This window comes from Symphodus melops, assembly GCF_947650265.1.
Source record: "Symphodus melops genome assembly, chromosome: 3".
Classification (NCBI taxonomy): Eukaryota; Metazoa; Chordata; class Actinopteri; order Labriformes; family Labridae; genus Symphodus; species Symphodus melops.
Window position 1 is genome coordinate 22,172,055 of NC_136693.1, and position 17,463 is coordinate 22,189,517.

The window sequence follows — 17,463 nt, forward strand, 5'->3', positions numbered from 1 at the left end:
AGCCGAGCCGATGACCATGCTGTGAATGTTTAACGTGTCCTTCTGTTTACATTTAGTCAATATTGTGTTGTTTCTCTCATGCATGCTAATCATGTGACCCTGGCTGTGTGTAGATCGCAGTGCAGAAAAACAGGAGGGGCAGCGAGGGGAGGTGGGGGGTCAGACCAAATACTCATGACATGCTCCGATGCCCATCTAAAACCCAGCAAGGACACGCCCACTGCTCCTGAAAAGAATAGCAGTCTGTGGCTTCCAGCAGAGGTGGCACTCACAAGTGCCTGCTTATAACACCACAACAGCAGCAACAATGGAGAATAATTACAGCACATCAGCTCCGTCTGTTTCAGACCCTTTTAATGGCCTTGTCACTTGCACGCTCCAGGGAATGTACAGAAAAGTTCCGTCTCTGCAGATTTCAATCAGGAACATTTGATTTGAAGAAAATGGCAAGCAGCAAGAAATGATGTTGTGGCTGTTAATTAAGAGGGACAGAGAGGAATGTGAGGTTAAGGAGAGTCATTAGGTTCTTTTTGTAGATGCTGAAACATGGTGGACTTTTTTTTTTTTCCCAGAAGAAAAATGTGGTTTGCTTCACAACAATTTATCCCGAGATGTTCATGTTTTACCAGTGACACTGAGCACATCACCTCATACTGGACAAGTATTTGTGGACATTCTACTTTCTTTTGTGCAGGCCTTATATTACTCTGCACTACTGTTTTATGAAGCACATTTTTCAAAACTAAAAAGTCGGCTCTTTTTGAAGAATTTAGGGATTAGAGATTTCGCTGTCGTTTAAGATTAGTCACTTAATGCTTCGTGGGCTGATGGGATCACATTTAAAAAGCTGCATGTAAGTGTATCTGAGGCTGATTCAAATTCAATTTTTTTCAACCCGCCTCCAGGGGTTAAAGAGGTTTTAAATACATCCATCTCTGCGGGAAACACTTGTCAATTTTACTCCTCCCACAGTGTAACTATGTCAGGAACCAGTCTGTGAAACATAGAGGAAAACTGTAACAAGCCCTGAATGAGCGATGCCCTCATTACCAGATGCATCATCTGAAGGAGTGGTGTATTTGTGGACAGCCTGTTACCATGCTAGATTTCTTTCATGCACTTAACATCAGGCATGTAGTCACTATTGCATCCCATAGTCTGTTCAATAAGCTTTTTAGTAAGGCTCAAAATCTTTGATTTGCGCTGAATAATATAAAAAACATAAGTGGGGTTGAGGACAAAACGTAAGCCATCTCAAGCGGGTTTTTTTTTTAAATAAAGGACAGAACTTTGCTGATTGTGATCCAGTTTATTACTACGCTCCACATGCCTCTTATCCTACATGGCGGGGGAGAATGATGATGTGATGTGTGTGCGTGCGAGAGAAGCCATTAGCAAAGAACGTAAAACCAACGTGCTCGGCCACTTCCTGTCACTGGTTACTTTGTGGTCGATGAGGAGAGAACAGGAAGCTCAGTTGAGACTCCAGCCCTGCTAAAGGGCCTCTTCAGAGGCTCACACACATACAGGTTAGAGGGTCGTGTCTGCATGCTGAAGTATCACTCGTTGACCTTCAACACATGGCAACACAAGGTGAGAGCACTCCGCACACTACACAGGCTTTACCACTGCCCCAAAATGGAGACATTTGCAGGCTAGAAATGACAGAGGAGATGTCTCAAACAGTTCTTTGATGCTTTTCTTATTGGAGCAGAAACCATCTGTGAACATGTGCAGGCCAGCTGCATTAAGATGTGCTAAATGAAATGACCTTTTTTTTCTTCCAGTCTTCTTGGGCTGATCCATAGATAATGTGTCATCCATTCTTCCTGTTGTCTTAATGCTACAGCAGCTTTGAAACAGAAGAACTGCTGCATCTAAAAGTACTTTTCCTTTTTGTTATGTAGGCTCCTTTTGTTTTATGATTAGTCTTATTTCAAACCTTAGTGGCAAAAGTATTGGATTTCCTGTGACTGCTTCCCCAATAAAAGCTCCTCCATGTCGGAAACGATGATCATCAAGTCATTTATTGCAGCGTTGAAACAGTGTCTGCATGCATAATTAACTTTTTATCCCTTGTGTAGTGAAAGACATGAAAATGTCTGACCTACTATTAACATGGGAAACTATTTTCTCGAGTGGTAATTACAGGATCTTAATATGCTAAAATTCTGTTGCTAGAAAAAAAGTAATTTGTGTTGTTAAAATGTTCGAGATTATAGGTAGAAACCAAGCAGCAACCTCTGTGAAACCTCAGGAACACCACACCTGGTACAAAAAAATTAGATCTGATTCGTTATAGTCATTGCTGGCGCACACTGTGATATCCATAGTTAGGCACGTAGCTGACATGTCTGAGAAGGCTCATCCTCTACGTTGACTTCCATACTGACGTCACATGAGGAGCTCTTCTCTGGTCTTGAATCTTTCGCCTCCTGTTGCAGCTTTTTTTCCAGAATTTGGTCAAGAGACTTGTGCCCTGCATCAGCTTCTGCTCTAAGCCTGTCCTTAGGTTGACTGAAAGTGAGACTGAGAGGGCATTTCCAGCGTGGCAGAGACTTCCGACGAGCATCCGGAACCCCCACCACCAAAGCAGACGGCTGACGTCTCTCAGGTTTTGTCCATTAATGTTTACAGTCTGTGGTAAAATCCCATGAAACACCACTGATGGATGGATGAATAAAAAGATGGGTGGATGCACTTCATCGATGCCACCTGGGAAAGTGTTTTACTTTGTTTGAATGATGTCTTACAAAACATGCAGCGAACAACATTTCACCATAGGTGTGGGCCAGAGGAATGGAAGCATGCAGTTTCAAGACTGACCTAAAATACTTCAGTTCTTTAGTTTTTTTTGTTTGTTTTAGTTTTTTTGTTAATTGAGTCATTGTCAACATTATTTTCAGCCACTTCATTAGAACGCGACGTGAGACCCTGCAGCACTTAATTCTTTAAATTTGGATTAAATCCTTGTGTATCAGATTCCAGTAACATCCACTGAGTCTTGCTCCTAGAGGGAGCGGGAACACGCGGAGGATTGAGTGAGAGACGTTAAAGAGGCACGGCACACATGACAAGCACAGACACGTCTGTTTTGAATTGTCGGTGTGAGGAAATCGCACAGCTATCCGTCTCCCTGTGTTTCAGCGTGTGTTCTAAATAACTCGCTCAGATACCACAGAGTGTCTCTCTCTGTCTCTTCAAGCTAATATCCAGGATTCCAAAAAGCTTTCAGCCGTGAGAGACCACTGCGCTCCATCGCTCTGCTGCTCTGAGTGCTGGCTGGGTGCGTGCCAAGGCAGAGTGCATCAGGATGACACCTAAGAGCCAATAATTACAGAGCTGAGCATCATGTGTGTCATTCTCTTGTTCTATGCTTTTAGAGGCATGCAGTGTGTTCTCCACTGACCTCACCCCTGGTTTATGTGCGTCTGGAAGATGTTGTATCTTCTGAGGAGGAATGAGGCATTTTTGGTAATTCAGGACACATTAATGTTAGCCAACTGAGCAAGTAGTCAGTCATTTTTTTGGGTTTCATTCGCCCTGATTTCGGTCTGCACATGTAATCACGTGGCACCATTTACACCTTTTTAACTGCATAATAATCCTCTCGCATACAGCGAACACTGGACTCACACACTGTCAGGCTCTGGTTATTATCTACAAGGTGCAGCTGTCCCTCAGTATGATGTGTTCACACCCTCTCTCTCTGTCTTACACACACACACACACACACACACACACAAAAAATGAACATAACATGTTCACACAAAATTAGTAGCAGAGCGACATAATTCCCAGTCATTTCTAACACCCAAACACATCTGTGAGACACACGTGTACCCTTAATGTGACACTCTTTCTGATACTGATTCAGGGCCGTCTGTTTTTGTTCACAGTCTGGCAAAGTGTTATTTGAAAATAAAAGTAATCCACTCATTTTGCCAGAGCGACTTAAAAAAAAAATGACAGAGTGAAACGGATTGTGCCAAAAATACAGAGAAAAGTTTCCTTCAAACCTGTTCTGTGTTTTCATCAAAGGTGTGTGTGTCCTCTAACTACACACAACCAGTGTTTCTGCTCCGACGTGTCGAACAAATTACAGTAGTAACACACAACAGAGCTGTGTTTGGATCATGCCAGTAGTCACAAGCAGCCAATAAACAACCATCAACCAACACCCTTGCCCAAAAAATCGGGAGAAGCAGAACTGCGATGACCTTGAAGTGACTTTTCTGGGCTTCAGTCATGGAGCTGCAGCGCTGCGATGAGGCTCTTTGTCAAATTGAGTCAAACAGAGAGCCTTGAAGCTGTGAGCTGTGCTGTAGCTTTGCTTGGCAGAGAGCAGAGGGTTTTTTCTTTCTTTTTTTTTTTCTATATTTGTGCCTTGCATATAAGATAGCAGAGTTTGCAGTGAGATTAATATCAGCTCTGCTACTCTCTGTTCTCCTCTGGGTGTCCTCTGCCTGTGCTGCCAGTGAACCCCTTTGTCCCCGTTGCCCCCTCGCCTTGTGACTTGGCTCATGCTGCTTTAGTAAATCTGGGGCATGTTTACAGTCGGGGCTTTTAGGAGTCTCTTGGCAAGGGTACACCTACCGAGCCGCCGATCAATCGCCCCGCCCTCGGAGTACTATTAAACCTAAGAAAAAGAGGTTGATCCTGCCTCGTTTGCTCTGAAATATGATGCCTGCCAAAGTGCTGGCATGGATGTTATTACTCAGCCAGACTGTGTCTGTAAACTGGCACCCTCTGATGATATCTTAGTTACCTAATGGTGAGTAAGCACCCGCTGAGCACACTCAGCTAGGATGTGAAGGAATAGATTCAGAGGGGGCAAATTTCAATTGATGCCACTGTACTGTATTGGAGGTCTGGTTCCTGAACGTTTATAGACATGACTAAAATGTCATTGCTAAAAATATGTAAAGATCTTTATAAAAACCTCTCGTGACATCACTCAGGCAGCTTCCAAAGTGAGCATAATGTAAACTCTACATACTGATGTAATACAATCAGAATTTGAGATTCTTAAGTAAAGATTTGGGTTCTTCCCCTTTGAGTATCTTATGTAATTCAATGAGTTTGTAGCTGCTTGTTGTGGATGCCAAGTATTTCTCTCACTGCAAAGCAAACATTTCTGTGAACACAGAGCAGCAGCTCTCTGTCCCTGCCAGCTTTCCTGCTCCGCTCAAAAAGTAAAATTGCATTTGAAAGAACGTGAAGCCAACATTGAGTTTCTCCTATTAGATGTTGGGATTCTTGATGAGTAAAGAAAAGAACACTGTTCTGTCAGCTGTTTACTCTTCAAATAATTCATCCTTTGAGCTATGTCCCTGCACTTCAATTTCTAAGATCTGACCCAATACTTGTTTATGCAGTGCAGCCCTCAGAACCTCAGAGATTACATTAGGTGTTTGCAAAACACCTAATTGCAAAAAAAAAAAAAAAAAAAAAGAAGAAGTCTGCACTGGCAATAAAGAAGCCACATTGATGGAAGGTGTGATGTGATGAGTATTAGCAGAGGTTAAAGTCCAGCTTGGTGACAGCCAGCTGATTAAACAGGCCAGTGATGAATGGACATGGAGCCTGGCTGTGAAACGGCCTGCGGATGCCTGACATTTTGCTGCAAGCATGTCAAAACACACAACTTGTCTACTGTAAAAGAAAGTGTGTGAAAGAAAAAGAAAAAAAGTGGATTAAAACAAAGAGATGCATCGAGTTTCTGCAGCTTGTAACCGCTCTGACGTTTGTCACAGCTCGACCCTCTGGCCCTGTCAGAAATCCATCTCAGAGGGCTTCCAAAAACTATTTCTCCTCTCGTCTGCATGTTTCTTCAAAGGTCAACATCTCCATCGTCCTGGTAACCACAACTCCTACTCACTACCCCGACCTATAATCCCCCCCCCCCCCCCCCCACACACACACACACACACATCCTGCTAAGTAGTCCCCGTCTCCTCAAAGTTCGCTCTCCTCCGCTCGTTATTTCATTGTCTGTCTTAGAGGATGTCTCTGTGATTCATGTCAGAGAGTTTTAATATGCTGAGGGAAGGCTGATTGTGGTTCCAGTGAATGGGTAAAACTCAGGGGAGCCGTGACAGTGAAGCGATGATATGTCCCCCTGTTGGGAGGAGAGCTGCGGGGTCCAACGGGACTGAATGTAGCTCACTTTATGAGCATTTAGGACATCTTTAACAGACCTACTTTACCTTGAAATCCAGTTTTGCTTCCTCGCATAACTTTCTCCCTGTCCTGGATGACCTAAGCATGACAATAGGAAGTTTTTTTTTTTCTTCTTTTTTAAATCCATCCCCTCCCTGGATTACAATGACAGGCCCCTCTCTTCATTGAGTCCAGATGTGAAACGTTTTTAAACAGAATCAGGGCTGTTGATCTGGAAAGAGCTGAAGATTAGGTTTTTTTGGACAAGATCTGCTTTGTGCAGCTGGCTTGAACTCCCATAAGGGGAAGACGATCATCTGCCAAAGCGCCTCGAGTGTTAGTTGAACCATTTGTTTCTGAGCACATTGAAAAGTTTAAGTCGTGGGTTGTAAACGTTTATTGCTGTTTACGGCCTCCATTTGCATTACGGTCCAGCGAACCACCTGGAGTGCTGGAGATAAACCAACTGCTGGTGTCTGTTTTCCCCTGCCGTCAGAAGTGTCTAAATTTGAATTCATTTAGCTGGTTATACACGGAGAAAGGGCTGTAAATGGTTTAACTGCAGCAAATATTAGTGTTGACGACTTTGATACGAGCCAGTAATCTTATTTGGACAAGCAAATGGAGTGTGTGACCCCCAGCGTTTTGGCTTGGGGAGCGCATGGAGTGTGTTTAATATGTTTGGAATGAGAGGAAATAGATAAACATTTAGAAAGATGGGGGGGGGGCGGACTGCAGAGGATGAGAAGTATGTAAGCAGGATGCACAAATATTTGATTGCACATATCCCGTGTCTTTGGTGACCTCTCTAGAAGATTATTAGTCCTGTTTAAAGATATCAAGTAAAAAAAAAACATCCACCCACCCGACTCTGGGATTTCTCTCTGAACCAGTGTTCACGTCTTCTTTGACTTGTTCCCTACATTTATAGTGCATAGCTTGAGCAGGTTATAACACTGGGACAAGGCTACGAAATCAACCCAAACCTCTGAAGAGCACTCCTGCTGATGCTGCTGCAGATGATCACAGATTGTTAGCGATGCCAAAGAAAATGCTGTAAATGCATTCATTGAATCTGTACTTAATAACAAGAACCACTTGATTCTGCAGAGAGGGAGTGATGTGAGGGGAAGTAACTCATTTGACTTATGGCCGACCGCTAAAGAGATCCGTTTGAAGAGTGTCGCAGCAGTAGAATGAAGGAGATTTGGATGGGTGTTTAGCTGAAGAGGCTTTTACCCTGATGCCAGCAGAGAGCAGGCCAGCACATGAAAGTGTTGACGTGGCTCACTGGCACACATGTGACATGTTTTCATTAAGCTACGGGAGCTGTCGGCTGCAACCAGCTAGAGGATAAACAAAGAACGGGGACAGTCAAAGGATACAGTTTCTTCTTCTTTGTACAATAAGTAGATTTGAATGAAACTCATTGGGAAGTGTTATGCTGCAGACGATGTGACGTGTGTGCACCTGGTCTCGTTTCCTGCTATATCTGTAGTTTGTAAGCAAAAAAAAAAGACAAGAAATGTTGTTTCACAAAATAAATCATAGTAGAAAGAATAGTCTCCTCTGACAACTCAAATAACCAATCACAGTGTCACCTGGGATGGCCCATCAGATACAAGGCCACGCCCTCTGGGCACGCCCCTAGTAGTCACAGATACTTCTTCTAAATAAAAGATTCTTCAAACAGATAAAATAAGTTTCTGTTGTGAACCTCTTGAGCATGTACATTTTCTTCCACGTCAGATATGACAGATTAACTAAGAACATACGTGATGTGTTGAAAAGATGCAGAAACCTGGACTGGAAAAATTGGGCTAATGTGGAAATGCAAAATCCTGCAGGTCGTCGAGCATCCACTCGAGACTGACTGCAGGAAACCCCAGAGTCACATAACACACGACAGGCAAAATCTTCAATCAAAATGTTTCCAGCCTGGTTCAAAAAAACAAAATGGGTCTGATTAGTTGTCATCACTGGCACTCACTGTACAGGGGGAGTTTTTTTTTCAACGGCTTCGTTTGGATTTTAAAAACAATATGTTATCCATAGTTAAGCACATAGCTGATATGATTGACAGGTGGGGCGCGATGTAACGGCTCGTCAAGAGGCTTCAAACCCACCTCAGCTCCGGTTCTCAGCGTGACGTTAGGTTGAATGAAAGCGAGTCTGAGACAGGATTTGGTGACACTGAGACTCCTAAGTCCCCTGCTTTAACGGACGGCTGACGTCACTCAGGCTTCTTCCATTAATATTTACAGTTTATAGTTAAACGTGAAAGAAAAACCATCGACTTTGTCAGGTTTTTGTCGCGTAATAACGTGAATTTAACACTTTAGTTGAGATGAAGAGAGGCTGTTCGGGAACCCCTTTTAAACCCTTAAACGTCCTCGACATGCGTTCATTAGGAAATGTTGTTTGATATGGAAATCATTGTTTGCTTTTCTCCGTGCAGAAGGCAAGCACGGTCTTCACAGCTTGGCAGACACATGAGCGTTGTAATGGATGCTCTATTTACTGTATGTGCTTGTGAGCACATTTATGCCTGTTCCTGTATTTTCAGCATCAGGACAACATTCTCTCCTCTAATGTGATTATAATCTTAAGAGGTTTTTTTTCCCCCAGATGCAAAGGAAAGGTCAGCCAAGAGATTTTCTGCAGACGGTGTCTTCAATTACACATCTCTGCTGCTCAGCCAGGAGGACGACATGCTGTACGTCGGAGCCCGGGAGGCGCTGTTCGCCCTCAGCCTCTCGGACATCAGCAGGTCCAAGCTGCAGAAGAGCGTGAGTACAAGTCAAATGAATAATCAGAGGAAACAAATGTCTATTTTGGCTGTGTCCAGTTCAATGTTTCCATGCCATATACCTTAAATCAAGCAGCATCATGTACTCCATGTGGTATATGAAGTGTTTTCTCTTTATTTCAATACTACTCACCAGTTCTTCTTTGTGCATTCTGATATTAAAGAAACAGTCCTTAGCCAAATCAGCATGCTTTCCTGTATTCAACATCACTTATTCAGGGTTTTCCTTTTTTTCTTCTTCAGCTGACGTGGGGCACTCCTGCAGGAAAAAGAGAAGAATGCAGCTTCAAAGGGAAGAACCTGGAGGTGAGAGGCAGCAAAATAATGAAAAACACCTCAGGAAAATAGTTCTATCAAGACAGAGTGGAAAGGATGGGTATTACTTGTAAGCAGTGTTTGTGTGTTTTTCCTCCACGTCCCTTCCTGCTCTGAATCGTTTCACTGGTGTTTTGTGAAGATAAACTGAGTTCTGTGTTGACAAACCTTTCCATCGCTCACAAACAGATTCATCAAGTGTGCAGGCTCGACAGGGAATTACTTCTTTTTGAGATAGTGTGCGGTGCTTCTTCTACTTTGTCTGTCTATTACTGTGTTGTCATGCCAGCTGTTGTATCCCAAGGCGACAAACCTTGGTACTCCTTTGTTCTGCAGTGTACAGCTATGTCTGTGTTTTACTGAGACGCGGGGAGATGCTGGGAGGTTTTCCTCACAGCGTTTTAATGCTTCGAACAATTTCTATCCAAAACTTTCTGAAGTATTTGTCAGGCACAGAGTTTTAAGGATTTCTCAAGAAAAGCACTCGCAGTTGTGAGAGATGTTTTGTGAATGTGTCTCTCTATTTCTTCCCCATTCAGACTGATTGCTTCAATTACATCAAAATTCTCCTGCGGCTGAACAGCACTCATCTGTACGTGTGTGGGACCTATGCCTTCAGTCCTATTTGTGCCTACATAGTAAGTATGAACCTCTCATCCAGACCTTCAGGAGTGGATCTTTCTCTTTTTATCAAAAGTGGTCTCGTTTTTTATTTCCTTTCACTAGCAAAGCTTTAAATTTTTCCACTTTTTTTTTTTTTGTCTGGCGCTCTTCGGGAACTGGGCTCTTTTATCTACCATGTCAGCATTTGATCTGCAGTTATACAGGCATAACCACATGCTGCTGAGCCACTCTAGCCAGACAAGTCAACAGGGGGTTCAGGAGCTGTGTGGTTTCCAGCAAGAGGGAAGCACAAGATCTGTTTGTGTTGCAGAGGAGTAAATCTGTAAAGATGGTAACCGACAGCAGAATGACATTGATTTCAGTGATGGGGGGGCAGTCGAGCTTGGCGACAGCTTTGCTCTTAAAGCCGGGTATTAAACTTGGCCCATTTGACGTCAGACACAGAAAATAACGTGAAATCTCAGACCCATGATGACCTTGCAGGACTTTCGGCCCTGAGCTTCCAGGCATCTCTGCGCCTGGATGGTCAGGATGAACACTTGTCATGTTGACAGAATCCAGAACTGTGTGTGTTTGTGTGTCACACAGGAAATTCCTACTGGCAACACACTTTTATTAATGCACAAAATATTAATAAACGTTTTATTTTCACAGCTGTTCTCTAAACGGTCTCGGGGTTTCTTTTACTGGCAGTGAGTCCAAGGAGATCCAGTAAACACTTCAGTGACAGACATGAATTAAAACAAAAGTGCAACAATAACTCGTCATGACAGAGCATGGGAAGATTGTCCAAGCAGCAGAGTCATTAATACTGTTTGATTGGTGTCAAGTAAACGGAACAAGTTGTTTCGAATGTGTTTAACAAGTGAGGGAGGCAAAAACTACCGTCTCAATGCTTTTATCTTAGCTCAAGCTGACGAGTCACACAAATCACAGGAGTTACAAAATATGGTTGGCTAAGAATAAAAATATTTAGTCAGACAATTTACAAAACCAATGCTAATGCAGATTTTTTTTTCAAAGCGCTTCATATTTGCTGATTTCAGTTTCACAGAATATAAAAAAAATGCTGCTTCTCTATTTGATATAACTGAAAATCCAATCTCTTTGATCTTTCTGCTGTCTTGCTTACAAAATGCACACAAAACAATTTCATTAGTAAGAGATGTTGTCCACACTTCCTTGTGTGTGTGTGTGTGTGTGTGTGTGTGTGTGTGTGTGTGTGTATGTGTACACACACAGGATAACAGTTGAACAGTTGTGCCACTTTTTATTTTCTTTTTTAAAAATACACAGTCAAAAGGAAATGAACTGTGAGTGCTAGATTCCCTCCCCTGATACTTCTGTCGTCTCTCTCAGTCTATTTGTGACATAAATCTGCAAAAAATGGGCCAAAAATGTTTTCTTCAGGGGCTCAGAATCTTTCTGTATCAGTCAGACTCTTACTTACTTTAGTTGAAGAAAAGACTACATTTGAAGGACTATTTAGTCCAGGGGATTGGTGCACTTTGACGGACAGTACGACAGTCAAGGTGGGTGTGTGAGGTTTTGTAGTGCTTATCGGTTTCTCAGATTTGAGCCTTTTTAACATATTTTGCCATTTAAAATGTATTACACCTCAGCAGGCATCATGAAGTGTAGGGATTTTAAGGTATCATTTTAAAAACTTAGTCTTTATGCTGTTAAACTGTGCCCATCATATTTGGATTATTTACTAGAGATTTACGAGTTCTTTACATGTCTAAGTGACCAAAGTCACATGACATAGAATACATACAGAGAATGAGCTGTAAGTTGTGAGCTCATTTTCGCTCAGCCTTCACTGTAACTAGACTTTAATTGGACTGTGCCTGAGGGACGTGTGTGTGTGTGTCTTGTCTCTAGAACACATCAACGTTCACACTGGAGAAAGATGAAGTGGGCGAGGTCGTGATGGAGGACGGGCGCAGCCGCTGCCCCTTTAATCCAGAGTATAAATCCACTGCCATCATCGTTGGTAAGTCATAACAGGGTGTTTTTCTCTCTCTCTTTCTCTCTCTCTCTCTCTCTGTCTCTCTGTCTCTCTCTTTATGTTAATATAAACATTTGTCATGAGAAATAAATGGTATCATTATGAGTGGCTTCTGCTTGAAAACGCCCTCAGCTGTTTCTGGAATAGTTCTGATGTCAACTACCACTTTGATTTAGTATTAAGTCATGATCCGCCATCTAATGTCTTCTGCCTGTGTCAGTCTGTCTGATAAATAGCCAGACACCAGCAGACTCTGTTTGTGTTCAACTTCTGTAACAAGCAATTAGTGAATAATTGAGCTGGATTTAAGTGGAAGAAATGATTTGTCTAAGCCAGTGGTACTCAATTAGAAACTCAAAAGGTCCACTCACCAAATTTCCCATCTGTCCAGGGTCCGGAACAGTGACATGTAATTCCAAAATTAGCATTAGGGCATTAAATCCACAAAACATTTGAACTATGCACAAAGCATGATGTGTTCTGTCCACATCAGTGTGAAACATGACACTTTTTTTGTGCCACTAGTTCTTTAAACGTGGCCACTCAAGGTGTGAGGCCCAGGCATAGACACTGGTGCAAGTTTTGTTTTGGTGTTAGTTTTTCATTCACCTTTTTCAGATTCCACCTCTCGCTTTTTGTCAAGTTAGGAGTGTGCCATGATTTTTGCTTTACTAAAGAACAGGTACTGTTTGCAAATCTGACTGCGTTGTTGTAGCTAACGATGACCTGTGTGACCACGGTGAAGTCAGTTTTATGTTGGAGATGTGGGCTTTAGCCGGAGCGAAGCAGAGCAAACATCTATCAGATATCCAACCTAGAACTAACTTCGTGCAGAGGGAAAAAAGCACTCGCGGAAGAAAAAATAAAAAGCACTCACGGCCACAATGAGTTGCCATAGTGACGTTAAACAACAGCTGATAGGACATTTGAATTGGGCATGTGATAGATACGTGATTGGACATAGATTTGGAATATTGATATTTGTCTCAGTCCGTATTTCATTACGTTTGGGTCCGGATCTGGATCGGAGTCCGCCAATTGAGGACCCCTGGTCAAGGCCCTTTCTCAGACTGCTCTCAGTTGACTCCAAGCTACTTCAGACTTTATCCACTGCTGTCAAGAAAGCCCCAAACCACATCATCTCTCTATCTTATCATGTTTAAGTTAATGTCCAATCAGGCTCCTCTTTTCAAGCATTAAAACTCTCTTTCTTTTTTTCTCTTGCTCTTTCAGATGGTGAATTGTACACGGGTACTGTCAGCAACTTCCAAGGGAACGAACCCGTCATCTACAAGAGTTTGGGTCAGGGGACTGCTCTGAAGACGGAAAACTCTTTGAAGTGGCTGCAAGGTAAACCTTCATTTAAAGTCGGGTGATAAAACTGCTTTTTCTCCACAAATCTTCCATTATGTTCTCAACAGAGTAGATAAGCTCAGACATGTAACCACCATTAGTCGCTAATGCATGTAGACTGAAAGCAAAGACAAGCCGTATCAGTCATGGCACATGCACTTCAAAACCACCACACACACGCACATACACACAGGAACAATCCTGTGTAAACTCTCTCCAAATGTACGATGGCACCAAAGACTGAACAAAATCTCCCTTGTGTTTATGATAAAGGTATAACATCTTCTAAACACATTCTTCCTTTGGGTTTTTTTTCTTTCTTCTATTTTTAACAGATCCTGTCTTTGTCGGCTCGGCTTACATCGAGGAGAGTCAACCATTAGGAAACCCCGTGGGAGACGACGACAAGATTTACTTCTTCTTTAGCGAGGCGGGAAAAGAATTTGACTTCTTTGACAACACCATTGTGTCGAGGATCGCTCGCGTGTGTAAGGTAGGACACCTGGGGTTAGGCTGAGGCCTCCACACCAGATATTCACGCACAAAGTACGAGGCACAGCAGGGTTTAAGCTTTCTCGCTTTAATCCTGTTACAATTACCTCAAAACAAGGCGGGACGCTCCCACGTCAAAGCATGTTTAGTAGCATTAACCCGAACATGCAATAGAAACATGTCACTGTTGCATTTCAGGTTTCTGTGTTTGACCATGTTTTCAACGGTTACATGGTTTCCCCCTGCCTGAATCATCCTCTCCTACTTCACCATACCGCCCTCCCTCTCTTTTTCCCCTGCAATGTCATCTCCCTCTCTCCTTCCATCTCCCTCACAATGTCAGCTGCACTCGTCCGTTCCTCTCGCTCTTTGCCTTTCTCCACCAGTGCTTTGAGCTTTGCAGGCATTATTAGTATTCAAGGGACTTCGCAGCGATATGAAATGCTTTTTTTTCCCACTCTACACTATGGCCTGTTTTTGTTGCAGGCATACTGTAGCAACTGCAGAATGTACTGGCGTCATTTAAACTGCTGACGTCATTCCCCTCCTCCCTCTCACAGAGTTGAGTTTGTTCGATCACCCCTGAAGAATCAACAGCAGACTTTTATCCCTTTTCACCTGTCATCAGATCAATTAAAGAGCAACGAAGCTGCCAGATATAAACACACTCAGCATCCTCCCTGTCTGGTGCTCTTGTTCATGGAGGCATTAATGTGCGTAATCGTGGGGACAGCATGTAATCTTAAGTGACAGCGTAATGACTTCGTCCTGCTTGGCTCTGCCACTCGGTGCTGCGACACCTCTGGAAGCCAGCAGAGCACCTCCCGGGTTCTATATATGGAAATCATTGACAGCAAGAGCCCCCCCCCCTCCCAGACTGTTGTAACTTGCTGCAGATGCACTGTGCAGTGGAGACAGAAGAATGGCTTTCTCTGCTCGATAAAGGGCTTTTATTTCAGAGGAATGTAGCAGCCCTCTTTTTCTTTTCACTCTGCTCTGTGCAGCAGCGATGCAGGTGGCTTCTTCTCCAGTGTGCCGGGTCAAACGCTGAGAGCATTTACAAACAAAGTGTATCCAGATGACACATAAGAAATGTGTCCTTCCATCCAGTTTCTAAAAGTAAAGCTGTGAACAAACTTTGTCAAATGGATGTCAAATTTCAGCAAAGCCTTTCTAGTTATTGACTATCCTCAGCAGAAGTGTTCCCCTAGTTATCTGATTGAATCATGTCAGCTGCTGCCTTCAGAAAATGTTGAATATCTGCAAAACTTAGTCTTATGATGCGTATTACGATAGTAAAATGATTGTGACCTAAAAATAAGCTTGTGCTAGCGATTGTTCCCATAGCAACCTGGCTCTTTGTTTCGACTCGTCCCGGGTTAGGGAGGTTAATTAATGTTCTATCACTCTTCGGTTGGAGGTTTTCAAAGCCTGACAGTGATCCATCCTGCAAATAAAAACTGGGCTTGGAACTGTACCATGGACTCAACAACAAGCTCCTCATACAGCTCTGATGCTTCTTGTCAGGTTGGATTCAGCGGTCATGCATTCAGTAGGATACAGGCAGGCCTGCAACTCAAGCCAGCCTGTATTTGTTTACTTTCTTTGAATTACCTCAATGCCAAAGAACCAAAAAATGGACTGAGTAAGAAGAAGTGTATTAATGTGAATATATGGAGGCTGTACATTAGAAACTAAGATATAATGCAAAGTCATCCTGACTCTACAATATGTGATTGATGTCCGTGTGGATTTGATGCAGGTTGCAGCAATCAGTTCTAGTTTGAATTCTCTTCATTGTGACAGTCAGCATTGTGCTGTGTGTACTGTTGTACAGCAAAACACCTGTCCAACCATCGGGGGCTTTAATTAATTTGAACTTTTTTTTCCCCCTAAGCAGCTAGAGCTCTGCACTCAACAATTCTGAGAACAAAATCCATCCAAAAGCCCTCGGAACAGATTAGCCTTAAACGTTCTTGGAGAAGTCGAGTCCTGAATCTCTGCAGCTGGACATCCTAAGTCATGAACATTTTCCCCAATTTCTGGGAATAGAGTTTAAACTTGAGCACACTCCCCGTTCACTCCCTAGTTTAGCAGAAAGTGCTGAACTCAGATCCGAGTTGGGTAACATTGAGGTATGAAGACTCCTCCCTGTTAGCCGCCTCAGTATCTCTAACTCACTGACAGAGAGCATGCACTCCCTTTTTTCTCTATGGAACAGACCAAGGCCAGATATGTGTGAATGTGGTTTACATCAATATCTGACATATTTTAGATGCTGATCTTGGCAGACATGTTGCTACCTTATAAAGATAACATGTTCAATGTTTGATAAGATAAATCAAAGTCTCCTCAGCACTATAATGCTCTCCTAACTACTGTTTTACTGACGTTTGCCAAGCAGATCTGCTTCCAAGTTGTTTTTTGTCCCCCCGCTTTTTTTCCCAACCGCCCCTCCCTCCTTCCACTCCTTTTTTTCTTTTGTTTATTCAGGTGTGCACACTGAGGGAAGCAGGCCCATTATAAACATTGTGTGGCACCCATTTCTTTTTCACCTCTTCGTCTACGTAAGGAATCAAAAAAATAGCAGGTCAAGATAAAAACCCACGAGCAGTGTAACATGGCACAAAGAGGGGGAATATATTTCTGGAGAACAGTTATTGGGAGGAGTGGTCGATACCATTGAAAATACAAACACAGCGGAGCACAGTAACAACAGCGTGGACAGCTGAGAGAGCAGGAATGTGGGCTTCTCATTATGTGGACAGGCTACCACCACAGCCTAGTAATTGGCTCCCAGGCCGGGCATCAGTCCCACGAGGCTTCAACCCTCCACTGAGCTACATGATTGTTTTTGTCTACGCACACACACAGAGGAGGAAACAGATAGTCGTGCATTTTATTGTCTCTCCTGGTGCTGTTGCGTTGGAGTTGTTGAGGATTTTCGGGGGCCGTGTTGTCGATAGGATCGTTTGGACGCGGGACAGGAGAGCTGTCTTGAGATTGGGCGAGACCACTTGTTTTTGTCGTTTTCTTCGTCCTCCTCCTCTTCCCCCTCCTTGCTCCCCTGTGTTTTTCAGCTTGCTAGCTTTTTTTTTTTTTTTTTTTAGGAGTGTCTTTTGGTGCGTCTTTTCGAACCCTTTGATAATTGCCAGTCATTGCAAAGTCGTCTGATAACTGTTTATATGCGTATTTCCAGAAAGCTGAAAATGAGCGTACGCCTCTTCTCTATCTTATGGAGGAGCGACTGAACTGCTGATGTGGACTTCAAAGATGTAATTAATAACTAACCATTGTTTGTTTTTTCATTTCCACCGTCTCTTCTCCTTCAAAGAGCAGCTGATATGTTCTTGCCAAGTCTTCTTTTATGTGACTTTTTTTTTTTAATCCTCCGAGTTTTATCGTCAAAACATCCTTTGGAGTTCAGTTTAAATGCACCACAAGAAAGGACTTTCACACTTGGAATTAATCAGAACATTACAATCAGGGTTGGTTGTGATTATTTGTCCTCTTTTTATATCCGAACATGACAGGTGATAATCACTTCCAGGTTTCCTGGACTCAACAGCGCCTTTTATAGCACGAGAAATGCAGGTTTGACACAACACAAGGGGACTCCACGTGCACAGCTGGTCAAGAGCAGCACAAAACAAGTCCACACACACACACACACACACACACACACACACACACACGT

General features: G+C 43.0%; 1 protein-coding gene across 2 annotated transcripts in view; it reads left to right on the forward strand.

The window, feature by feature from the left end:
• Positions 1-17,463, forward strand: part of LOC306820893 (semaphorin-4B-like) — a 52,048-nt gene that overhangs the window by 27,323 nt on the left and 7,262 nt on the right. For both annotated transcript variants that reach the window (XM_079338957.1, XM_079338956.1), the window contains exons 3-8: positions 8,791-8,951; positions 9,215-9,277; positions 9,826-9,924; positions 11,795-11,906; positions 13,155-13,271; positions 13,610-13,767. In XM_079338957.1, coding sequence (XP_079195083.1) covers positions 8,791-8,951; positions 9,215-9,277; positions 9,826-9,924; positions 11,795-11,906; positions 13,155-13,271; positions 13,610-13,767 — 710 coding nt within the window. The remainder of the gene's footprint in view (positions 1-8,790; positions 8,952-9,214; positions 9,278-9,825; positions 9,925-11,794; positions 11,907-13,154; positions 13,272-13,609; positions 13,768-17,463) is intronic.